The sequence below is a fragment of the Pectinophora gossypiella genome, chromosome 5 (assembly GCF_024362695.1).
Source record: "Pectinophora gossypiella chromosome 5, ilPecGoss1.1, whole genome shotgun sequence".
In the NCBI taxonomy this organism is placed as follows: domain Eukaryota; kingdom Metazoa; phylum Arthropoda; class Insecta; order Lepidoptera; family Gelechiidae; genus Pectinophora; species Pectinophora gossypiella.
The window spans coordinates 13,767,007-13,791,902 of record NC_065408.1 but is presented as its reverse complement, the minus strand read 5'-3'; the positions used below and the strand labels follow the sequence as shown (position 1 = coordinate 13,791,902).

Below are 24,896 nucleotides of genomic sequence, written 5' to 3'. Positions count from 1 at the left end.
TCATTCATGTGGGCTGCGATTTCCTATTATAGCCATGTGTTTAATAAACAATATGTTAATTATTAAATAACTTGCAATGTACCCTCATTGATTTAAAAGATGTATTGCTGTTGCAGTTTCTTGTCATTTCTTCTCCTTAGCCATAATACCTTGCGAAATGACGTAAATTCAAAAATGTTACATTGACCTTCAACAAGTTTATCCATGATAATTACGTTGAATAAATGATTTTGATTTGATTTGTTTTTGCATTCGTTTTTTAAGTGGCTGTATAGCGTTGTATGTCCAGGATATGGTTTACCTTTGAACTAAAGACCAACATCCCGAGAGACATCATCATCATCATCACCAGCCCATTAACGTCCCCACTGCTGGGGCACGGGCCTCCCCTATGGATGGATAGGGAGATCGGACCTTAAACCACCACGCGGGCCCAGTGCGGATTGGTGGTTATTAACGACTGCTAATGCAGCCGGGACCAACGGCTTAACGTGCCTTCCGAAGCACGGAGGAGCTCGAGATGAAAACTTTTTATTGTGGTCACCCATCCTATGACCGGCCTTTGCGAAAGTTGCTTAACTTCAACAATCGCAGACCGAGCGCGTTTACCGAGAGACATACTTACAATCAAATAGTGAATAGGTACTTACCATCATCATTAATTTAATTACTACTATTCGTAAAATACTGCATACAAAAGTATAAATATTTCTTATAAATAACTGATCATGCTAATAATTTTAGCTTTCCTGTGATAAGGAGGGATCTTCTTAACCAGAGTCGAGTCACGCTCTTATATCGCTATAGTATTCTCCATTCTTGTCTATCAAGGGCCAATTTTCTACTTCCTTATAAGATGGTCCATCCGTCTTCTCTTTAATTCGTACATACCACCACGTGAAAAAAGGCTGGTACCTTACCTATCTTGAAATGTATTTAATGTAATTTTCTGACATTGGTGCTAATTCCTGTAAATACCATCTAATTTTATTTTAAGTTATATCTGTCATTTTCTTATCCGCCGAAAAGGAATGGGACGGGTAATCGACAAGCATAAAATTTATGGAACACACGTCAATTTTGAGCACAAATCTAAACCAACCGTCTAAAAATTTTACATCCGTCAATAACCCGACACAGTTAAGTAGACAGCACGTCAAACGGATTGTATACCAGCGACGTACCTTTTGATTCGCCCGGGTTATTCATTCATTTACTCATTCTTCCTAAAATTAAGAGCTGTGAATCATCCGTCCCTTTTCTTTTCGACGAATATGAAAATGACGGATATAACTTAAAATAAAATTAGGCGGTGTCTGCAGGAATCGGGGCCATTACTTACTTAATATTAAGTTTTACCCATGCGTAAAATAAAATTTAATAGATTTTACTCCGTTGCCTATCTATTGCAATTTCGGCGAAAAAAACCCAGTTTCTCTAATCTAAAGCTTGGGAAACGGGTAGGCAAGGCAATCATAGGTTTCCCTCCGTCAATGAAATGTTTATTCCAATATCCTGGTGATACCTACCTACTCATGTAAAAATACCAAAGATATAGGAACATTTTAAAACACATATAAACACGGAACCAATAATTACGCGCGGCGTAAACAAATATCTGTCACACACAACGCACGCCGTGTAAACACGAGCCAAGTTCTTCGTGGGACGTGTTTATTAAACATCCTCGGGGTAAAAATGTATGTAGGAAATGCAACGATGCGATATAAATGTGTATGTGGGTTAGTAGTTCCTGAACGTGGATTATACAGGGTGATTCAGAGCATGATTCTGAGTTATATTTTCTGTAGGTTACGTTTAACCTAACTTGGCTCTTAGACTCTTATGTCATTGTGTGTGTGGTAGTAGCAACAATCAACTTATTATTTTATAAAGTGACTTATGGTTGAACTACTTGGCAGGACAACTTGGCTAAGGCCCCTGGGCAGGTGATTAATTAAAAAAAAACATTGTATTAATGTTAATACTTTAATAGAGACCATTATTATAGTAATAGAATGATAACACAACTTACTTCTTTTCGAATTAAACATAAAACAAGAGTCATGTTCTAGCGTGTAAATTTGACTCTATAAAATCTAGTTGTAGTGTACACCTTTTGTATACTGCCATGATTTGGCTCGCCAACACACCACCACTCTGTACGGTCACGAGCATTAATATGTACTTATACACTTTGGTACCATGTCACATTAACTTTTTTGCCAAATTGAACTGTAAGTCTCACTAAACGTCAAATATTATGTTAGTGCGACAGAGTCCTAAAGTGGGTACATTATATTGCTCATGACGTCATGACTGTACACGCAGACCGTCCTGCATTGACTGACTGTTTCTCTTGCTCTGTATTCAGATGAATTATGCGCCCGAGACAAGGATAACAATATCAATACACTACACTAGTCATAATATTTCTTATTCTCAACACGAAACAGTAACTAACCTTTAGTTCCGCAAATCTAGAAAATTCTTTCAGGTCCGTTTGACCTCTGAAAGCTGCCCGTAGGTCGTACTATCATAGTGTTACGACCCACCCTGATATTTGCTCAAACCTTGATCTTTTAATGGCATTCCCACTCGAATTCATTTCTCATGTTGCTAGGTTATTATGACATTAACTCGGCTCAGTTTATTGCTTTTAAATTGTACCTTTTCACAGTCCATTTCGTTTTGGGTAAATAGGTTTTTTATGTTGTACTTATTTCTTAATATTTTAATAAGGAAATTGTTTTTATTTAGTTCATAAAAGCTTTTATTATCCGTAGTACACTATACAATGCACTGCTAAGAACAATCATTATCTAGAATGTCAAAAGTTGTGCGACAGACGTAATATAGCTATTGTACGAAATAAAACAATGGACTCTATTGAAACGTTATTCGCTTTTAAAACCTGTGTTTATCTTTGTACGCGTATCTAAGCATGATGTTACCTCATTTATATAGAAGAAATATTATAGAAAAACCGTATTAGTTCATACACATTCACATTGACATCCAACATTCATTATACATTATTAATTACATTTGTTTCGATCATTTATCTACCAAGTACCAGTATTTACTCAATAAGTACGACTAATATAATTAAATATCTGTAATTCAACCATGACCAATCTCTTTCGCTCCCGATCGTCAACTGACTTCTTTCCTTGTTTTCTTCTTAAAAATGTCCGCTTTTATGTTTCTTTTTAAAGGACTGGTCCATTATAGTTTTGGCCAAAGGAGTATTTACTTCGTTCGGCGACAACAGAAACTGTATAATAAAAGAAATAAAACATAAAATACATAGCGTCACACTCCTCGCCAGCTGTGTTTAAATCCGAAGGGGCCTATTAAACGGACACAAATCATGGAAATAACAATTTACTATAATCTAAACATGAATGATTAATAAAAGAAAACAAATAGTTTGACTAAAGACAAAGACGGGACGGAATCACGTGATCATTATTGCAGATCAATCAATCTTTGATATTAAGGATTTTTTTGAAAGATATTCTTTGTTACATTCCAGCCAGGAGGCACGCCATCCTTATCCTTTTGATAAAAGACGACATGACTCATTTAGGGCATAATATCCATAACTTTTCGAAATTCACTAATTTAGCCACTTATTTCTTGGAATTTCTTTTATCTCGCCATCCTGTCTGACCCAGATTTTCGAGCTAGATGGCTGAACGTGATAACATTCGAATCGATTCGAGTAATCGATAATCTCGATTATAATGTCCGCAGTAATTTAAAATCAGCTGCAGAAGGCGTTAAATTATCTCCTTTGTGATAACGTTGTAACCGTTATGCTGTGGCTGAAGAAAATAATATTAAAATTATAACGGAATTTATTTCTGCTATGTTCTGAAATTAGCATTTTTAAGTAACTTAATTTTAATTTGAGTTTTTTCATCTTATTTTTTTCTTCCACACATTCAAGCAATTCATTTCAAAAGCAATATATTGCGCACAACTTAATTTTATATGCGCAAATGTCAAGTTGCATCATAATGCTCTTTATTAAATGAATTAGGTAGTTTCCTAGGCCTACAGCTATTGAAATTCTATAAATTATGAAATTCTGGTTACTTACTAAATAAAAACAGATCTAAAGGGTGACAAAAAACGTTTTCTTTTTTCCATTTGACTTATTTAAATGGTTATGATGAATTTGCAGACAGACACACGCACACACACACATATGCGCACACAGACGCGCGCTCACATTCACACACACACATCCTGAAAACAGAATTTGTTCCGTTAAAAAAACGGAAATACAAAGTTTTCTAACCGACCTCCAGCCAGCGGGATATTTCCCAAAGTTAAGTTTGATGAAGTATAAATTGGTATTAACTTTTAGATCTGTATTTATTCTGTTCAACAAAACAAAAAAACTACTTCTGACGTCCTTACTTCAGCTACAATCAAGCTGCAATGAAACCTCCAGTCAGCGGGATATTTTCCAAAGTTAAGTCTGATGAACTAAAAATTGATATTAACTTTTAGATCTGTATTTATTCTGTTCAACAAAACAAAAAAAATACTTCTGACGTCCTTACTTCGGCTACAATCAAGCTGCAATGAAACCTCCAGTCAGCGGACTTTTTCTCTCACAGCATCAATTTGTACCTGATACATAGTTTTTTTTTTTATATTCTACCCACATAATATCTTTCAAATTCTATACTTCTTAATTTAAGCACTAGATGTACGAATAGGTAATTTAAGTGCAATTATAGTCGTAAATAGGTTAATTTTTATTATCTTAGTGTAAAAGTTACAAAAGAATGTCATTGAGAGAAAAAGTCCGCTGACTGGAGGTTTCATTGCAGCTTGATTGTAGCTGAAGTAAGGACGTCAGAAGTAGTTTTTTTGTTTTGTTGAACAGAATAAATACAGATCTAAAAGTTAATACCAATTTATACTTCATCAGACTTAACTTTGGGAAATATCCCGCTGGCTGGAGGTCGGTTAGAAAACTTTGTATTTCCGTTTTTTTAACGGAACAAATTCTGTTTTCAGGATAATTCAGTAGAACAAATTCAGATCTAATTCTCTGCATCACTCTTATGTCTCCCAGACAGGGGATCCCGCTGAGTGTAGACACATCGCACTGAAACGCACACAGAATCTTTACATTTACTTTACATACTTCTTTGTGTACCACTCAATTTTTATATTTTATGTTTTGTTTTGGCTTCACTTTTCTATAGTTCTAAGGTTATAAATTAGGAGTTCCGTAAGAGGTTGGGAGCCTGGTGATCTGTCACACAGGGTCACACCTAGTATCGACACCAGTCTCTCACAAAGGCACTGTAGTGTGTATCATTACTTTAGTTAAGTTTACATAATTTGTGTTACCTTTGTGAAGGGAAAATAAAGATTATTTTTATTTATTTTATTTATTATAATTAGAATAAAGAAAAATGTAATAAGTGCGACATTTTGTCACGTTTTCTATGACGTCACTGGTTGCTATTTATATGGCTATATGATACTGGTTTTTATATATATTCCATAGTAATTTCTTGTTTTGACGCTTAGAAAAAAGTAAATGATTTGGCTAGTTGGAAACGAACCTATTGCAACAATCTGGCTTTTTTAGAAAGAAAGATGTTAATTAAGATACCGTAGAGGCCTTTTTAGACAATATCTCAAGTTATTTGGGCAGAAATTACAGTTCCTATTTAAAGGTTATTGGTTTTATTCTCTCTGGTATGTGTCTGGCGCCGTCTCGACGGGAGGACAGCAGGGAAATGTGTCAGTAAAGGGCACTGATGGGGTGAATTAGGCCTACAGCTATTGTTGCTACCTACGATAATATTGACACACACCTACTCTTATTACCTATTGTTAGATAGAAAAAAATCGATCGACCTAATATCGACTGCTACATCACTGTGCTAATGAACGTCACAACACTAGTTTACGTATTTTGACAGATCTAATTATTACCGTATCTTATAGAAATATAATCACTAATTGTACTGACAGGTCCTTCTGTTTTAATACTATATAGTGGAGCCGACTAGGGATAGTTTCCTATGTCTAAGATAAATTATGAAATTCTGGTTAATTACTAAATAAAGACTAAAGGTGACAAAAAAGTTTTCTTGTTTCTAATTTAAATTTAACTTACTTTTATTCATGAATTTTAATAAAGAAAAATGTAATAATCAGTGCGACATTTTGTCACGATTTTCTATGACGTCACAGGTTGCTTTTTTATTATTATAAATTCCACAGAAATTTTGTGTTTTGACGTTTAGTAAAAAGTAACTGATTTGACTAGTTGGAAACTAGCCTATTCAATAAAGCTAAGCTCCCTAACTAACTTCAGCAGGAAATCCATATTTAAAAAAATATATACCTATTACTTACATAGATAGGTGTCTTACCACGGTTCGCATGGTTTTAGTGAATACTTAGAAAAAAAAATGCAAAATAAAAGTAAAAGTTAAGAACATTTTTTAGATCTATAAAAAATAAAGTAAGCTTCACAGAAATGCGACATTGAATAGCTAAATTACATTTCAAAATGACTCAAAATGACCCTGTACAAGCACGCCGCAACCACAAAGCAATGTTGCAATCTTGACAAACTTATCATTACACTCCAAAAACTGTGAGATACTTACAAAAAACAAGCAAATTCTTTTTCCTCAGCAGCAAATGTTTAGTTTGTGGTGGTCGAAGTCCTGCAGTATTGCTGTTGACAAAGTTATCTTTGCATCTCTAAAACTTTTAGATAAAGATAATCTGGACCGAGGGGATTTCTTTGCACCTGCAATGTTAAGTTTGCAACTCGGCTGCATGCGGTCATTCGCTTCCATCCAACATTGACGGTACTAGTTGCTGCAATTTTCTCCCGAAGAACTTTTGTTTTTTTTTTACAAAACTGCGTAAAATAAGGGAGTAGTTTTGTAAAGGTTATTCTGTACTTTCATATAATATACTGAATTTGAATGATTATTTATAACTAGCTTTTGCCCGCGACTTCGTCCGCGTGGCGTGTTATAAAAGAGAGATCTTTGTGTATGTGGGAGTGCATGTCAAATTTCAAGCATCTAACTTATGCAGTTTAGATTTTTTCATACAAATGTTTTTTCCTGCTAACTCCCTTTTCCGTGGGAATTTTGCAATATCCTGTTGCAACTAAACTTTAAGTTTACTATGGTACCTGCATGCCAAATTTCAAGCGTCTAACTTAAGCGGTTCAGATTTTTCATACAAAAGGATTTTTCCGCTAATTCCCGTTCCTATGGGAATTCCGGGAATTCTTTTCTTAGTGCACCTCTACGGTACCTACGCTACGTCCCTTCCAAATTTCAAGTGCCGTTTAGCCGTTTAGGCTGTGCGTTGATATGTCAGTCAGTCAGTTTCTCCTTTTATATATTTAGAAAAAGATAGATATAGTCACCGTAATCCTGTGGTTCACAGACTTGCTCCTCAAACGGGGAGCGCCAGTTCGAACCCTGGTACCAGACTTGCACCAATGAGTTACTAATTTATCTTAAGTGCAGTTGGCTCAACCATCTTCTCCTTATCGTGTGGGTTGTGAGGTGGAATACCAGCCTCATCAACCCTGGTGTCAGGGTTACCATTAAGCCGCCAAAGGCCCCTGACATGGCTCACGTAACGATTACTCACTTACATCAGTAAATAGTAACCGGGACCAACGGCTTAACGTGCCTTCCGAAGCACGAATCATCTTACTTTCGGACATTCAGGTGATTCGAACCCGGGACCTCCGGATCGTGACTCCAACGCTCAACCACTGGACCACAGAGGCTGTTCCATCCAATGTTCCATAGAGGCTCGACCATTATAGACGGCGATACGGCTCACCAGGTCTAACAGAAAGCCCGGTAAAGGGTGGGTACTTAGTTCATCTTGGAATAGATATACCTCTGACTACCCCATTGAGATATAGTCGTGAGCTTATGTGATGTTTTTATTTATAACAGAGAAAATCAGGTCTAAAAAAGCATATTTTTGTCATTGAATTTGTGGTTTTAACTCAATCATTTTCCGTTCAACTTTCTAGTTAAAGACTGTTATATTACGTCAACAACTCAGTTAATCTTTTAAAGACGTAACTGAGCGTTTTTACTTGTATACTATCTTGGAGGCTTTGCGAAGCCAAATAAACTTACGTACCTACGTAATCTGTTTAGTTTACCCACAACATCGGAGGAATACCGTGTTTTTAAACGAGTACAACGGTTATCTCGTAAACGATAATATGAATGGAGATAATATACTGGAAACAACCTTCATTAGTTGATCTCCTCTTATCGTACCTATAGGTTGTGAGGTGGATTACCAGCCCCATCTACCCTGGTGTCAGGGGATTTAAACCTGGTTCTTCTGGATCATGAGCCCAATGCTCTATCACTGGACCACGGAGTCCCATTTTCCCACTGTTGCTGACTGAACAAAAATAAAACCTCTATTTTCGTTTTTATTCTTCTTCTTCGTGTGGATTGTGAGGTGGAATACCAGCCTCATCAACCCTGGTGTCAGGGTTACTATTGAGCCGCCAAAGGTCCCTGACATGGGTCATGTAACGACTACTTACTTACATCAGTAAGTAGTAACCGGGACCAACGGCTTAACGTGCCTTCCGAAGCACGAATCATCTTACTTTCGGACAATCAGGTGATCGGCCTGTAATATCCTAACCAACCTAGGGATCACAAAGTGATTTTTGTGATATGTCCCCACCGGGATTCGAAGCAAAATACATAATAACAACTTCTTGTAAGTCATAAATCGTAACACGTCTACGAAATGTAACACGACTTGCGTTTCGTGAGTTTTCTCCGAGAGAAATGGCGGCGTACTAAATCGAGACCACCCTGAACCTAAAATAATGACATTAGATTAAAAAGACAGATTAAATAAGTTACATCAGCACGACGGTCGTGACGGCGAACGGTGACTCGTGTGACGGTGACCACGGCCTGTCTGACGAATGGTGACTCACCACTGGCTCGGGATGGTCACCATAAAGTACGCGTTTTTGATAGAGTTGTTAAAAGTATCTTATTACGACGTTTTTCAAAGGGATCTTTTTGTTATTTTTAGCTGGCTTTGTAACTCAATATCGCGAGGTCTTTTAAATAAACAGTCTACCTCTGTTTATTTCAAGTTTGAAAAACTAATTAATGTTGGCTAAATAAAGCGAAAAGAACGAGTGTTTCTTTTTTATAAATTATGATATAATTTGGAGGTCCGGGTTCGATTCCCGATGGGGACATTGTCGAAATCACTTTGTGAGACTGTCCTTTGTTTGGTAAGGACTTTTCAGGCTTGAATCACCTGATTGTCCGAAAAACTAAGATGATTCCGTGCTTCGGAGGGCACGTTAAGCCGTTGGTCCCGGCTACTAGCCGTAAAAACACCTCCACCAACCCGCATTGGAGCAGCGTGGTGGAGTATGCTCCATACCCCCTCCGGTTGATTGAGGGGAGGCCTGTGCCCAGCAGTGGGACGTATATAGGCTATTTATGTATGTATGTATGATATAATTTTACAGCCATTTCGGCTCTACTCACAAACACAGATTCAGGCCAAGTAAAAAGTGTGTGCCATGTTAAATTGGCATCATTGTCTTTTTGCGCCGCGGTGCGCGGCCCAGCAAAAACTTAACTCTCGATTTCTGCACGGTTTTTGTCGTTTTACCGGTCAATTCTGCTCAGCTGTTTATTTTTTATTAACCCGATGACTATATATCGGTTTTGATTAGTCGCGATATTGGAGAGATGACCACGAACTAAATGTGCTTCCATGACTTTTAAAAATAGAATTTGAAAGTAGAACACAGTCTTAAAAAGTAAGAATACTGTAAATAAACATAAGGGTATTTGACTGAATCCAAGATAAATTATAAAATGCTAATCTAGAAATAGAAGCCAGTCTAAGATGATCAAAAAAGCAATCTTATTTTACTTTTCGTCTTATTTTCGAATTGTATTTATGAATTAAGTTACAACGAGTACGACGTTTGACCGTTTGTATTGGTGACGTCACAGGACGGTATTTCAATAGAAAACTTCCGTTTTGACGTTTCGAAAAAGTATCTTAATTGACAAGTGCTGCGGATTTTCCGAACGAAATAATAGGGCATTTAGCGCGAACTGAGTACTGGCCACAACAGGTTTTTAAATACAAAAGCCAGGATGTTCACATGAGCCTGTGCTTCTAGGTGTTTTACGACGCGTATCCGGACCGAGGGAAACGGGTCGCGACGACGTGTTGGATGCTCAATTATTGTGTACTATAAAATACCTAACAACGGTAGCACGTAACTGTTCAATCACTGTTAATTGTTAAATCACTAACAAAATCTCAATTCGATGCACACATTAATAATTCATTCAATTATCACTCGGCTGATACATTTATGTATGAACATACATTTGTTTTTAGGTTCAACACTAAAAGCAATGAAAACAGACATTCAAAAGGTTATACAAGGAACTCGTTTACATAGATATATATTCATCTTAAGCGGAGGTTTATAAATATTTAAACGTTAAACTTGAACGTTACATTTGCAGTGCAAATTAGAAAACATTTCAGAAAAGTTTGAATGATATTCAAACAGCTACTGACCTGCTGTGGAGCAGTGTGGAGGAGTATACCATTCCATGCCCTCTTTCGGTTGATTGAGGGCAGGCCTGTGTCCAGCAGTGGGGTATATAGGCTGTTTTTGTTTTCTATTTGTGATATTCTCTCTCTCTCTCTCTCTTTATTTGAGAGCTGCGTTCTTGTCGGTGGAGTAATCGCCATTCCTCTCTTCATCCCGCCAAATCCTTCACCTCCTGATACGACACGACCTGCACCTTGTTCTTTTAAATATGATTGGCCACCTGATACGACACGATTCATTTATAACAAACATCATGGAAGGAAAAATTGAAGGGAAGAGAGGAAGGGGTAGACCTAGGAGAACATTTATGATATTCAAACGAAACAAAATGAAGTAATCATTATAACAATAAAAATGTTTAAGTTCGTGTTGTCTCGTTATGTTCACACTCAACAAGATTCTTGCATAATTTTTACACAATACATAATTTAGCAACTATTGTGCCCCAGTCCATTCAGAGAATATAAATTGTAAACGTACTTAGTACAATTTATTTATTACACAGTTGCCTAACAAACGACATAATATTTCAATTATTGTAACAATGTAGGTTATTTATTATATAACTTGAACTTATACCCTGACATTTGTTTAACTTAAACACGAATCGACACTTGTTAAACGAATCGTGTTTTCTATTCATTTTGAATAAGTACCTACTTATATAGCCCACAAGTAGAGCCGGCCAAATAGATTTCCCGGCTACGTTCACCAAACAATATAGGTATAATAGTTGGCGGTAACGGCCTCCGTGGTCCAGTGGTTGAGCGTTCTGCTCATGATCTGGAGGTTCCGGGTTCGAATCCCCGTGGGGACAAATCACTTTGTGATCCCTAGTTTGGTTAGGACGTTGCAGGCTGATCACCTGATTGTACAGAAGTAAGATGATCTATGCTTCGGAAGGCATGTTAAGCCGTTGGTCCCGGTTACTAATTACTGATGTAAGTATGTAGACGTTACATGAGCCATGTCAGGGGCCTTTGGCGGCTCAATAATAACCCTGACACCGGGGTTGATGAGGTTGGTAATTCACCTCATAATCCACACGATAGAAGAGGCGGCATTCTTTCAACGAAAAAACTTAGCGATAACTTTATCACCAGCTGGACTTGGGGTCCGTCCTAAGTCCTGCAAGCATTGTCTAAGGGTGGTATTAATACGAATCTCAGCTGAGACTGCCCTCAAGATCATGCTCAAGTCTCTGTTTTTATATGGGAACTGTCACATTGACATGATCTTGAGAGCAGTCTCCTCTCGAAGGGTTAGGATCTTTATGAACCACATCAGATGAGATTAGTTTATTAATACCACCCTAAATCTACCACCGTATATACCAACTCGCATCATACCTTAGTCTTATTACAGCCTCTATGTGAAACTTTGTACCTGGTTGGTATTCCACCTCACAACCCAGACGATAAGAAGAAGAAGTATTTATCATAATGTGTGGTGTTTGTTTGTTCCAGTTGTGGTGGACGTGGACGACCGGCCCGTCTGCGTGGAGATCTGTGATACTGCTGGACAGGTGAGCTGGACTGATAACAGGCTAGTTTCCAACTAGTCAAATCTAAATATATAAACGGAGAAACTGACTGACTGACATATCAACGCACAGCCTAAACGGCTAAACGTAGGCACTTGAAAGGAAGGGACGTAGCTTAGGTACCGTAGAGGTGCACTAAGAAAAGAATTCCCGAAATTCCCACGGGAACGGGAATTAGTTGGAAAATCCTTCCACGCGGACGAAGTCGCGGGCAAAAGCTAGTCTAACTATAATTTCTGCTCAAACAACTTGAGATATTGGCTAAAAAGGCATCTGCAATGTCTTAATTTTCTTTCTTTCTAAAAAAGCCAGATTGAAGTAATAATCCCTAGTAGTAATAGTCCCTTATCACCATAAGGTTCATCATATCCAGCTTACGACATCGTATCAACAGTGGCTGCAAGTTGTCTTTGATTACTTGTGGCTCTGCCCACCCCATTAGGGATTACGGGCGTGAGTTTATGTATGTATGTATGTATGTGAAGTAATAAGGTAGTTTCCAATTAGTCAAATCAGTTACTTTTTACTAAACGCCAAAACACGAAATTACTATGGAATTTGTATGAAATATCACATAGTGACGTCATAGAAAAACGTGATGAAATGTCGGACTTATTATTACATTTTCTTAATTAAAATTCATAAATAAGTTAAATAGAAAAAAGAAAATGTTTTTTGTTAGTTTTAGATCTGTTTTTATTTAGTAATCAGAATTTCATAATTTATCTTTGACTTAGGAAACTACCGAATTCATATAATAATAGGTTATTTGACTAGGTCTTGGATGTTACTATGGTCCTGTGGTACACCAGGGGCCTGTTTAATAAAACTTACAATTGTAAATTACTATGACAATTTGATGTACATTGCGGAGTGTGTGATCACGAATATTTTGCAGTTTCATATTAGCTACGCAATGTACATCAAATTGTCGTTGTAATTTACAATTGTAAGTTTTATTAAACAGGCCCCAGCTTGCTTCTCAAACGCCGAGCGCTAGTTCGAACCCCGGTACCGGACTTCCTTGAATGACATTTTAATTTATACATTGTTTTAAGTTTACGCAGTTATTATCATAATTAAAACACATAATAACGGGCTCTTACCGTAGACAATTATGGATCTATCTACTCCACTCCAATCTCATCAGTCATCATGGCACTTGCAACAGTGTCGAAATATCGGGAGTCTCATATCCCTACTTTAAACGCGTTAAGAACCCGTTATTATGTGTTTTAATTATTGAGTTTTTAATTTATCTTAAATGCTGTTTTCACTAACACGGTTGATTCGACCATTATAGACGTTGCTCTAACAGAAAGCTCGGTGAGGTAGTTTCTTAGTTATCTCTGACTACCCCAATCGGGACATAGTCGTGAGCTTACGCTAAATTATAATAATATTATGTATTTGACTGGGTTAATGATAAATTATACAATGCTAATCTAGAAATAAAAGCCATGTAGTATAATTTGATCAAAAATCAATATTATTTGATAAAAACGTGTGAGTTAGTCCCGTGGAACGCAATTTTTGATTTCGAATCTAAAACATCTGCTTCCTAATCTTTTGAATTTCGAATCAAACAGTTTTATAAAAAAAAATGCAGCACGTGCATTTATGTAGACAGCCATTGGACTTTTTATGGCTACATACACAATGGTGGTATCTTGCGACGTTTCCCACAGTTTCACAGCGTGTACCTGGCTACCTGGCGCTTTATTAACGAGTGCTGTCATTGTAGAACATACCTCTGTACTTTTAGTGGGAATAAAGTTCAATTTTCTAACAAAAAATCTCCTTTTCTCGACCCGAAAGTTTGTTAGTTATGCGCTCGAATATTGTTGTTTTCTTTACTTACAAGTGAGCGCCGTATTTTGTAAAAATAAAGTAAGTAAGTAGTTCAAGTACCCATGTATATTACGAGTATATAATAATGTTAGAATTGATAAAAAAACTAAATAAGTACGTAATGTATCGTGATTTGGATGTCCACACCATGATAATATAATATTTTTTTAATACTTAAAAATGTATTTTACAAATTGTTATTTAAGCTGTTTGTTTCCCAATTTGAAATAAATAAATTAACGCGCCAGATTCGCATGAAACGTTTTAGTTATGTGTTTAAGTATTTTGTTTTTTAAACGATAGCCTGTCAGTTTGAATTCGCAGGTTCGAATCCAACACAGGCCTAAACCAATGACTGTCGAATTTGTTTTGGAATTCATGTGGGTTTCCTCATACATATAAATGTTTATCACGTGCTCAGCGGTGATGGAAAACATCGCGAAGAAACTCATATTCCCGAGAAATGCATTTTCGGAGCTATGAGACCTAACTTGTATTGGGCTGGTTTTCCCTTCGCGGGTTGGAAGGTTAGACAGGCAGTCGCTTCTATAAAACACCGGATCTGTCAAATCTTCAGGTTAGGTAAGCAGGCCCTGTGAAAAACGGGATAGTGCTCCTCTGTGGTCCAGTGGTTGAGCGTTTCTGCTTACGACCCGGAGGTCCCGGGTTCGAATCCCGGTGGGGACAAATCACAAAAATCACTTTGTGATCCCTTGTTTGGTTAGGACATTACAGGCTGATCACCTGATTGACCAAAAGTAAGATGATCCGTGATTCGGAAGGCACGTTAAGCCGTTGGTCCCGGTTACTACTTACTGATGTAAGTACGTAGTCGTTACATGAGTCATGAATGACAGAGGCCTATCGCGGCTCAGTAATAACCAGGGTTGATGGGGTTGGTAATCCACCTCACAACCCACACGTTAGAAGACTGCGGATTAGTGTAATTTAGTGCTAAGGGCATATCTCACTTCTTTCTATGATCTGCGGTAAACACAGACTTTAACCAGTCCAATCGCTGAGGCAATGCATAATAACTGGCTAGCCTACCAAACTGGGGTTATGCAGACTGACGGCCGGACAGACGCCCTTTCGAAAGCACATTACTATGCATAGCGGCCGTCGATGAAAGTGCTGTCAGATTATGATTTGTTGGCCTGACCAACAATAGAGACGTCTAAGAAATTCATTTCGCCACACCCGTTCGTTATTGAATTGGATAATAGTTCAAAACATTACGTATATTGATTATATCGTAATATTCAGAAAGTAAATATGCTCATTGTAATGTTTTATTTAAGTACTTATAGATTTTTAAATCCAATTGGTCCGATAGAGCTGTCCGATCCGGTTTTTCATACAAATTCCATAGTATACATAGATTTGACTACTTGGAAACTAGCCTATTGCCGCCTAGTGCCTATCAACCTATCACCAGACATTTGCTTCCAGAGTATTTTAGAAATATCATACATAAATTCACGCCTATTTCCCACCGGGGTAAGCAGAGACTATGGAATTCCATTTACTTCGATTCTGACATACTCGTCCTCCACATTTATAAGTCGTAGTTTAGAAATAAAATAAAATTTAAAGGTGACCGGCGGTCCTGATCCTGAGGCTGATGGCTGGTAACTCGGCGTGTTACTGCCCACAAACATAACATGTACAGCCTATAAGCCTCAGGTCACCTGATTCAGAAATAAATAAATAACTGAAATGGTATCGTTTTCATAGGATGCTGTTTCAAATTATTCTTGTCGTTGTCGCTCGATTCTAGTATAGACCGCAGACCAATCGAAGCGATTAGATCGAAGGAAGGTTCTCGAATTACGAAACAATCGGCTGGTATTGGACAATCAGTGGCTTCAGGTCTGTGGTCGCTTTCACCTATAGACTCAGAGCGAAGCACTCTGTCAGTCAGTCGTTGTTTTAGATAATTTTTAAGTCAAACATCGTGCGTAACTTTAAGGCTCGATGCAGACTTGGAAACAGTTCCATTGCTTCAAATATCTGTCAACAAATAACACAAATACCTAGGAAATGCCATTCCTATTATCGCTTTTTATTATCGCTTAGTCGTAGACTAACTGAGCCACAAATAATTGGAAATAAGACTACAGTAGGTACTGAAATTTTGGCTTCAGTATCTCACTGTAACATGGTCCGCAAATAACACGCAGTGTGATGTTTAAGAGCGCTTTCACACAGGCGTTTTTGTCGCACGACTGAAGCGCTGCACAGCGAATCCCTTCACATTACAGCGGCTGTATGTAGCGCGGCGAAGTGGCAACGAAGAAGCGCTGCAGTCGCGCTTCTGGCGCGCTGCAGCTGCACTGCTTAAATATCTATGGGTACGATTCGCGCTCCCGCGGCACGAGTTAGAAGTGACACAGGCGCGCGACAAAAGACCTCTATGTGAAAGCGCTCTATACCAATGAAACTAGTTAATTTTATCTAATCTACGATCCCGACGACCCGATTACTCTAGCCATAGAGGCAGCCAATCAGCTCGCGACAACAATCACTTCAGGACCCCGATACCGACCCCGCCGGCGTGGTCGACGATTTCCCTCATTCAGCGCTTATCGCTATCGACCCACTAGGGTCGATTAATTCTTTCAAATATTTTTCCTCTCAGACGACGCCCTGAGTTGAAGTTCGCGCCCAACTGGGCACCCTCAGGCCTGTTGTCTTAAACGTCGTACCGGGTGAGAGCCTTCAGCGCTCCCCATTTGTCCGGCCAAGTAGTTAATGCCATCTGCGGCAAATCTACAATAAGACAAAAAAAAAGGTTCATTTTATCACGAAATCGGTTCATATTGTCGAGTTACGTGCGATAGGCGGACTGCATGCTACGGTTACTGATGTACAGGTACCTTACCTAGTAATTATAGTAGCCTGAGTGAACAACTCCTTTATTGATTGATATCTGCAACACCTATTCGTGATCATGAGCAGTTTCTCCTTTTGTAGCTTGTTCATCTCCCTAGCGTTATCCCGATTTACAGGGTCCGCTTACCTAACCTGAAGATTTGACAGGTCACCTTCTAACCCGCGAAGGGAAAACCAGCCCACAGGTTAAGTCACTTACCTCTCTCCCTCACTCGGGAATATGGGTCTCCTCAAAATGTTTTCCTCCAACGTTGAGCGCGTGGTAGTTATTATGATCCAAATATGACCTAAATAAATTCAAAAATTGAACCTGTGACCCGACAGTGAGAGACAAGCGCTCTACGAACAGGACTACTATACTACTACTACAAACAAAACCATCCATCATCACTAACCGTTATGCCGCCATTATGCTCATGTTGGGCCTAAACGGTCGCTGCGCCCAATGTCTATCTGTCTGAGTGCAAGGGTAATTAACATACCAGCCTGTAATTCCAATTAGAGTAGACTAAGTTCACTGTTTCATATCTTGATGAATCCTATCCTGCAGTCCAAAGATTGACCAGTAGGAAGGTGGTACAAACTCAGAAATGCAAATAAATATACGTATATGTATAACATACATACAAGATACCTAACCTACATACCTATATAGTACATACCTACTTATATAAATAGTACACACAAATATTAAACAACTCAGGAGCCACAGAATATGAATAACACTACAACACACTACATTACAAAAACAGAACCATTTAAAATTTTAAAAATGGAAAAGAGTATGGCGTCTTAACAGAGAATGACAATGATTTTTACCGACTTCAAAAAAGGAGGAGGTTCTCAATTCGACCGTATATTTTTTTTTCATGTTTGTTCGGGCATAACTTCGTCGTACATGAACCGATTTTGATAATTCTATTTTTTACATTCTATGGACCTTGTGTCTATCTGTAAATAAAACGGTCGCACGTTTCTTCTATTCCAGGACTCGATGTCAGAGCTGCGGGCTCTCTGCTACCCGGGCACGGACGTTCTCATGCTCTGTTTCTCCGTGGTGCGCCCAGAAACCTTCCGCTCCGTCGCCGAGCGCTGGACGCGCGCCGTCGCCGGGGTCAACGCCCCTCTCGTGCTCGTCGGCACGCAGAGCGACTTGGCGACGGATCCCAGAGTCTTGCAGACTTTAAGAGTAAGTTCGTATCCTATAGGTCTTCTTCTACGGTGTGAGTTGTGAAGTGGATATATACAATACTCCATTCATACACCCTGCCAAAGTCGTTCTGGAGAGCTATAAGGTCATCCGTGGTCCGGAATCCACGGCTCACGATCCGGAGGTCTCGGGTTCGAACCCCGGTGGGGAAATATCACAAAAATTACTTTGTGATCCCTAGTTTGGTTAGAACATTACAGGCGGATCACCTGATTTGTCCGAAAGTAATATGAACCGTGCTTTGGAAGGCACGTTAAGCCGTTGGTCCCGGTTACTACTTGCTGACGTAAGTAAGTAGTCGTTACATGAGTCATGTCAGAGGCCTTTGGCGGCTCAAAAGTAACCCTGACACCGGGGTCCATGAGGTTGGTAATCCACTTCACAACCCACACGAGAGTAGAAGGTCATCACTGCTGACCCAACCAACTGCTGCTGCTGAATAACCAACCTGGTCAACACTGGTATCAGGATTATTATTGAGCCGCCCAAGGCCCCTGACATGGCTCATGTAACGACTACTTACTTACATCAGTAAGCTGTAATCGGGAGAAACGGCTTAACGTGCCATACGAAGAACAGAATCATGTTACTGATTCGGAGAATCAAGTGATACCACTAAGTAGTACTATTAAAGTGAATATAATGTTGTAAAATATAAAGTTACAAGTTATCAACTAGGACGGACCACAAGGTGTTGCTATTAAACAATAAAATATTTATGTTCATATTTATTCATAACTGTAACATTTTACTGTGGCTCCCGCAAATGTCTACAATGCAATGCCATGTCATGCGATGCGGGTGCTGCATAATACATTGTTTTCTATCGTGTGGTTTGTGAGGTGGATACCAACCCCATCAACCCTGGTATCAGTGACAACTAACTTACATCAGTAAGTTATTATCATCTTACTTTCGGACAATCAGGTGATTAGCCTGTAATGTCCTAATTTTTAATGATTTGTGATTTGTCCCCACCGGGATTCGAAGCCGGGACCTCCGGATCGTGAGCCAAACGCTCAACCATTGGACCACAGAGGCCGTTACATACCAATACATTGTTACTTAGTGTATTCTTCTTCTTCTATCGTGTGGGTTGTGAGGTTAATTACCAACCTCATCAATCCTGGTGTCAGGGTTATTATTCTTCTTCTATCGGGTGTATTCTTTTTCTGTCGTTACGTGAGCCATGTCAGGGACCTTTGGCAGCTCAATAGTAACCCTAAGGTTGGTACTCCATCTCACAACCCACACGATAGAAGAAGAAGTGTATTAGGTGTGTTCTTTTGTATTTTTTTATTAATTACCTAAGTTGGAGTTTAAAACCTGCCTGTTTCTCTTTTCCAGAATCGCGGCGAGCACCCAGTAACAGAGAACGAAGCGAAGGCTTTGGCAGCCAAAATCAACGCGGTCTACGTAGAGACCTCATCCAAGACCAGGAAACAGCTGAAAGACGCCTTCGACGCGGCCATCCTAGCCGGCCTTCCCGTCATAAAGAGTAAAAAACCTTTCTGGAAAAAACTTCTGTGTATTAGCTAGATATTAAGGAAAACGGACTATGAATTTCATGAGTTATCCTGCGGGGTCTGCAGAGTTCGCGTTATCGTAGGCAGCGCGATATATCCTGGGCTTCGACCAATAGGCGTAGCGATTGCTGTGTCGGTAGATAAATGCCGAACGGTTATTGGTCAAAACCCCGATAAACATGCGCAGCGTTTAGGTAACTTTACATACCCCACTGTACCGGTGTAAATATTGGAATAAATTAAAGATGTAAGTAATGTTCTTTAAACTCATGTACAGGAGGACATCTATCTATTAGTCTACTGTAGCCTACGACAATCATGATATTTAAAGACAATGGCCCCAATTCCTGCAGACACCTCCTAATTTTAGAAAAGGGACGGATAATAAAATGAATGAATAACCCGTGCGAATAAAATAGGCAACTGGTATGCAATCCGTTTGACGTGCTGTCAAAATTAGATGGCGTCTGCAGTCATTAGCACCAATGTTATCTTCCTATCTAGGTAGGTACTTACCTAAATATTATATAAAATATATATCACGATGGACAATTGTAATGGGTGATGGTCTGATCCCTTCTCACCGTAAGGTTCATCATATTCATCTTAGGACTTCGTATCAACAGAAGCTGCAAGTTGCTTTGTTTGCTTGCAGCTCTGCCCAGAGTAGGCAATTGATATTGTATAAAATATATCAACAAATTTCAAATTCTTACAAAAAGAACAAAATGTATTATTATATTAATTAGTTTACCCGGGAAGGGACGTGTCGAGAGTCATAAATAAGAACGCGATTCAATCAAATTATAAGTAATATCTCGTCTTAATTATTTTGACCAAAAGTGAAGTGCCTTATATGCCAACGAAGAAATTAATAGACTATCTTACCCTAATATCTTTAGATAATATTTTTAAAAGTTGAATGTGTTATGAATTGAATATAATGTACTTTCATAATAGGTATGTCAAAACAAACCACGAATTTGGCCGATGAAATTGGTACCTATAAATGTTTAAAAAATCACATCTGATGTTATTTCGTGTTGTAACAATTATACTTAATATGTATGAAAATTAAATGGCTTCCTAAGTAGACGATTTAATCGACTTTGAAATGCAATGAGGGAGGGAAAAATAGTTTACCTATATGGCGCTGCCTAGATTTAACGTGATAATTACCTATTTTCTCATTACTCGGGTACATAATTATTCAAAAATACAACGTAATGGCAGAAGCAAGTATAATAGTATTTTATGCAACAGTTGTATAAGAAGGGTCAAAAAATGCGAGTGGCGTGAGTTGCGATGTGAGCCTTGGCGAACATCGCAATAAGAGACGCCACGAGCATTTTTTGACCTAGTTATACAACGTTGCATACAATACTTTTTCTACGACGACGTAATTTTAAACGAAACACAAAAATTTTCCAATTTATTTTCCAACGCGCGGGAAAATGGCGGCAAATGTATACTTTTTTTTTATAGTATATCTATGGCACCAAACAAAGTAAAGTTGCCAGTTTCCAGGTCAAAAAAAAAAAAACAACAACAATGCTTTTTTGGCGACATTATAGTACAGTTACACTTTGTAAACAATGCTTTTATAGGCCATAGAGCGTACACTTTTTCAAAGAGTTTAATTATGTATGTACTTATATTAGACTTTTTGGTTATTTAAATAATAAAATAAATAAAATGCCAGATTAAAGTAGAGGAGTAGAAAAAAATAATTATTGCTTGATATTTAGATCACATTATGTATTAGAACTATATTGTTTCTGATTATTTTGATCAGAATAATAACTAGTGGAAAATGTAAGATTACACGAATTGTTATGGGCGATGGTCTGATCAGATACTCATTCAGAACTCCACGCAGATGTAGATTTGGGTCCTGAATTGATTACAATAAGCACTGAAGACCAGCTTCTTGTGGATAGGATTACGCAAAACCAGATTTCGTGTCTGGATGTAGTAAAAAAGTCCGACATTTATACCGAAAAACAAAGATAAAAGATGCATATTATGTCTGTTATCCATGAAATTAGAAGGTAAAGGAAGGAAAATCTGTACAGCGCCATCTATATTGTTTTTGGGGAACGTAACCTGGAATGTGCCTCATTGCCTAGAATATCACATGAAATTGTTCCCTACTTTTTAAACTTTTTTAACCGGGCATATTTATTTTTTCCATTATAGATTTTGACAGTTCATTTATTATAATTTTTTTTTGTATTAGGTAGGTACCATCTTGTAAACTAAATTATGCATGGATATGTTTTATGAGATAGGTAGGTACATAACAGAAAAAAACTTCTACGACCTCGTAGTTTTATAATTATGTAATTTAATTACCTACCTACTTTATAGTATTATTTCACAACTGTTGCTGTTATATTTAAAACCTTCTGTATTTCGCGAATGTCCCGAATGTATGTGTACAGTTATTTTAAGTAAGTAATTGTAATATTAGTTATATATTTAGTTACTTCGTTACTGTATATAATGAGATGAGAATTCGTAATAATTGTTGTTTGATACTCAACACGAACTGATAATTAAATATTTTATAACAATTAAAATACGTTTTTCATTTATAGTACCTGGCACCAATACAAAAATCATCAATAAAGAGTATGGAGCATACTTTACCATGCTTCTTCATTGCGGGTTAGCGTTATTGAACTTTGATTCTACGGTTTCACCACTACAAGGTTCATGATAATCATGCATATTATGTGCCGTTCCCCGGAATGTTTCCAAAGTGGGAATGTTTTCGCTTTAAAAACTCTTTAATAGTAAGGCCACTGGCTGCTTTTCCTTAACAAATTGTTGTTTCTTGAACTCTGGTCTTATGTGCCGAAAAGTTAAGTAATAAAGCTCTTTTTACATAAGTTTTCAAAGTGGGAACATTCTCGGGTACGGCACGTCACTGATCATGCAACATCACCTAGGACTTCGTATCAAAAGTAACTGCAAGTCGTCTTCTGATTTCTTTATGGCTCTGCGCGAATAATTACAATAATTACTAATAATAACTAATTACATTACTAATTACTTATAATAATTAGTATTATGGGCGCTAATTTATGGATAAGGGCGTGTACGTATGTTTAGACTCTGCCTTGGCTATATTGCGAGAGAAAACGAATTTAGTTTTTCTTGGTGTTGTCTAACTGGCATTTTGGAAAAAACAAAACAAATACTTTTCAGCCCAAAAAAATACTTGATGTCAAACAAGGCTGGCTATCATAAAGCATTTGCCGTTCCAGACTAACAAGCAACTTATCTGTCAAACTTATCTGTCACTTTGACATCTTGGCAGGTGTTCCTGAACGAAATCGCGCGCGAGCTCGTGAATTCACTTCACTGTGAAATTGTTTTGCTTTTCCTTGTAAATAATTGAAAAACGTATCTAGATCAAACATGACTGAAGAAGAAAACTACACTAATATCGATATCTCCGATATTGTTGAGGATACGGAACCTTATGCCGACACGGACAACCCGAACAGCGAAATAATGGTATACGAGACAGATACTCATTCAGAACTCCACGCAGATGTAGATTTGGGTCCTGAATTGATTACAATAAGCACTGAAGACCAGCTTCTTGTGGATAGGATTACGCAAAACCAAAATAAAGTTCAGAAAAGTGAAGTTGTTAAAAACAGTCATGCTCCCAAACTAGCAATGGGACGGATAAAAAATATAATGAAAATGGACCCTGACGTGAATATAGTGCAACAGGATGCCGTCTTCTTGGTTACTAAAGCTACTGTGAGTATTTCCTTCATTCGTAAATGGTTATTCTTGAAAGCGATGAGGTTATGTTGATCAACAATATAACAATACCTTGTTTGGAATGTTTGTAGTTGTAGCAGGAATTGTTTGGAAGTAACCGTGAACTTTAAAGAATATTATTTATTGTTTCGCTGCAACAAAGGTGATTGCTTGTAAGAAATGTGTATATGAAAATGTGCAGTGACTTATTTATGATATCATAACAATACTTTGTATTTTTTATATAATAATAACAACTCCATACTTATGCTCCATACCCCCTCTAGTGAGGAGGCCTATATAGACTATTTATTTTTTTGTTTATGTTAATTAATAATAATTTAAAGAGGAATTCATAGTTTTAGGGTTATTTCTACATGTCCTATACTTGCATCATGAATAATAATTCTCTATGACTTCTTTTGTTGTGTGTTTTTATGCCAGTCTGTCTACAATGGGTTCTAGATATTTAACAACACAACTTATTTTTATTTGGCAGCTTGGGAGACACTTATACATACACTAAAGTAGAAAATATGGGCTAGAATAGCAGGTGGTTTGTTCTCTGAGATTCATTGGCAACTTTCAACAGTAATTGTAGTGAAATTCTTCTTCTTATCATGTGGATTGTGAGGTGGAATACCAGCCTCATCAACCCTGGTGACAGGGTTATTATTGAGCTGACACGACTCATGTAACAACTACATAGTTACATCAGTAAATAGTAACCGGAACCAACGGCATCTTACTTTCGGACAATCAGGTGATCAGCCTGTAATGTCCTAACCAAACTAGGGATCACAAAGTGATTTTTGTGATATGTCCCGGATCATGAGCCCAACCACAAAATTAATTTGAAGAAAATTAAAAATAATATGAATGTATTTAATATTGTTTCAGGAGATGTTTTTAGAGACATTGGCAAATGAAACCTACTCGTATCTGCCTAAGAATAAGAAGACTATCAACAAGAAAGAACTGGACCTTGCAATCAACAGGGTAGACAGCTTATGCTTTCTAGAAGGCGCTATGGACTTTTGAAATAAGGAGTAATGTACATCAAGCAAGATGGAGTACTGCAACTTACCTGCACCTACTTGTACACAATCATCGTATATGCCAATAAAGAATATTGAGTGTACTCTTTTTCCCTTCTAGGAGAAGAGTTTTTTCCCTGAGGAGAGACCTGGGGGGTTTTAAAGGCCACATTGAAGCGATACATCTAAAAAAAGGAATATTGCGTTTTGATATTTGTCGACATTGCGTGCTTACTTTTATATGCGCAAATGTCTTGCAATATTTATTTATTTTATTGTTACAGTTTTACATTCAGCCATTACAGTAGAAACTAATTCGACTGAAACAAACATGTGGCCTTTTTACTCCCTCTCAACCAAGGGTGTATTATAAATA

General features: G+C 37.8%; 2 protein-coding genes across 2 annotated transcripts in view; both read left to right on the top strand.

Annotated features, from left to right (window-relative positions):
- Positions 1 to 20,947, top strand: part of LOC126367056 (uncharacterized) — a 65,430-nt gene extending 44,483 nt beyond the window's left edge. Inside the window, exons 2-4 of the mRNA XM_050010448.1 lie at positions 12,142 to 12,200; positions 17,953 to 18,153; positions 19,522 to 20,947. Of these exons, the coding sequence (XP_049866405.1) occupies positions 12,142 to 12,200; positions 17,953 to 18,153; positions 19,522 to 19,713 (452 nt within the window). The 3' untranslated portion in view covers positions 19,714 to 20,947. The remainder of the gene's footprint in view (positions 1 to 12,141; positions 12,201 to 17,952; positions 18,154 to 19,521) is intronic.
- Positions 20,948 to 23,016: 2,069 nt separating this feature from the next.
- On the top strand, positions 23,017 to 24,809 carry LOC126367112 (DNA polymerase epsilon subunit 4). Its single transcript, XM_050010522.1, has 2 exons — positions 23,017 to 23,480; positions 24,384 to 24,809. The coding sequence occupies exons 1-2, from the start codon at positions 23,127 to 23,129 to the stop codon at positions 24,522 to 24,524; spliced, it is 495 nt and encodes a 164-aa protein (XP_049866479.1). The 5' UTR covers positions 23,017 to 23,126; the 3' UTR covers positions 24,525 to 24,809.
- The last annotated feature ends 87 nt before the right edge of the window (positions 24,810 to 24,896 follow it).

Excerpts from the sequence above, each read along its gene's own strand:
- LOC126367112 (XM_050010522.1), top strand. The coding sequence starts at position 23,127 with ATGACTGAAGAAGAAAACTACACTAATATCGATATCTCCGATATTGTT. Across the intron at positions 23,481-24,383 it reads TCTTGGTTACTAAAGCTACT|GAGATGTTTTTAGAGACATT; the intron begins GTGAGTATTTCC and ends ATATTGTTTCAG.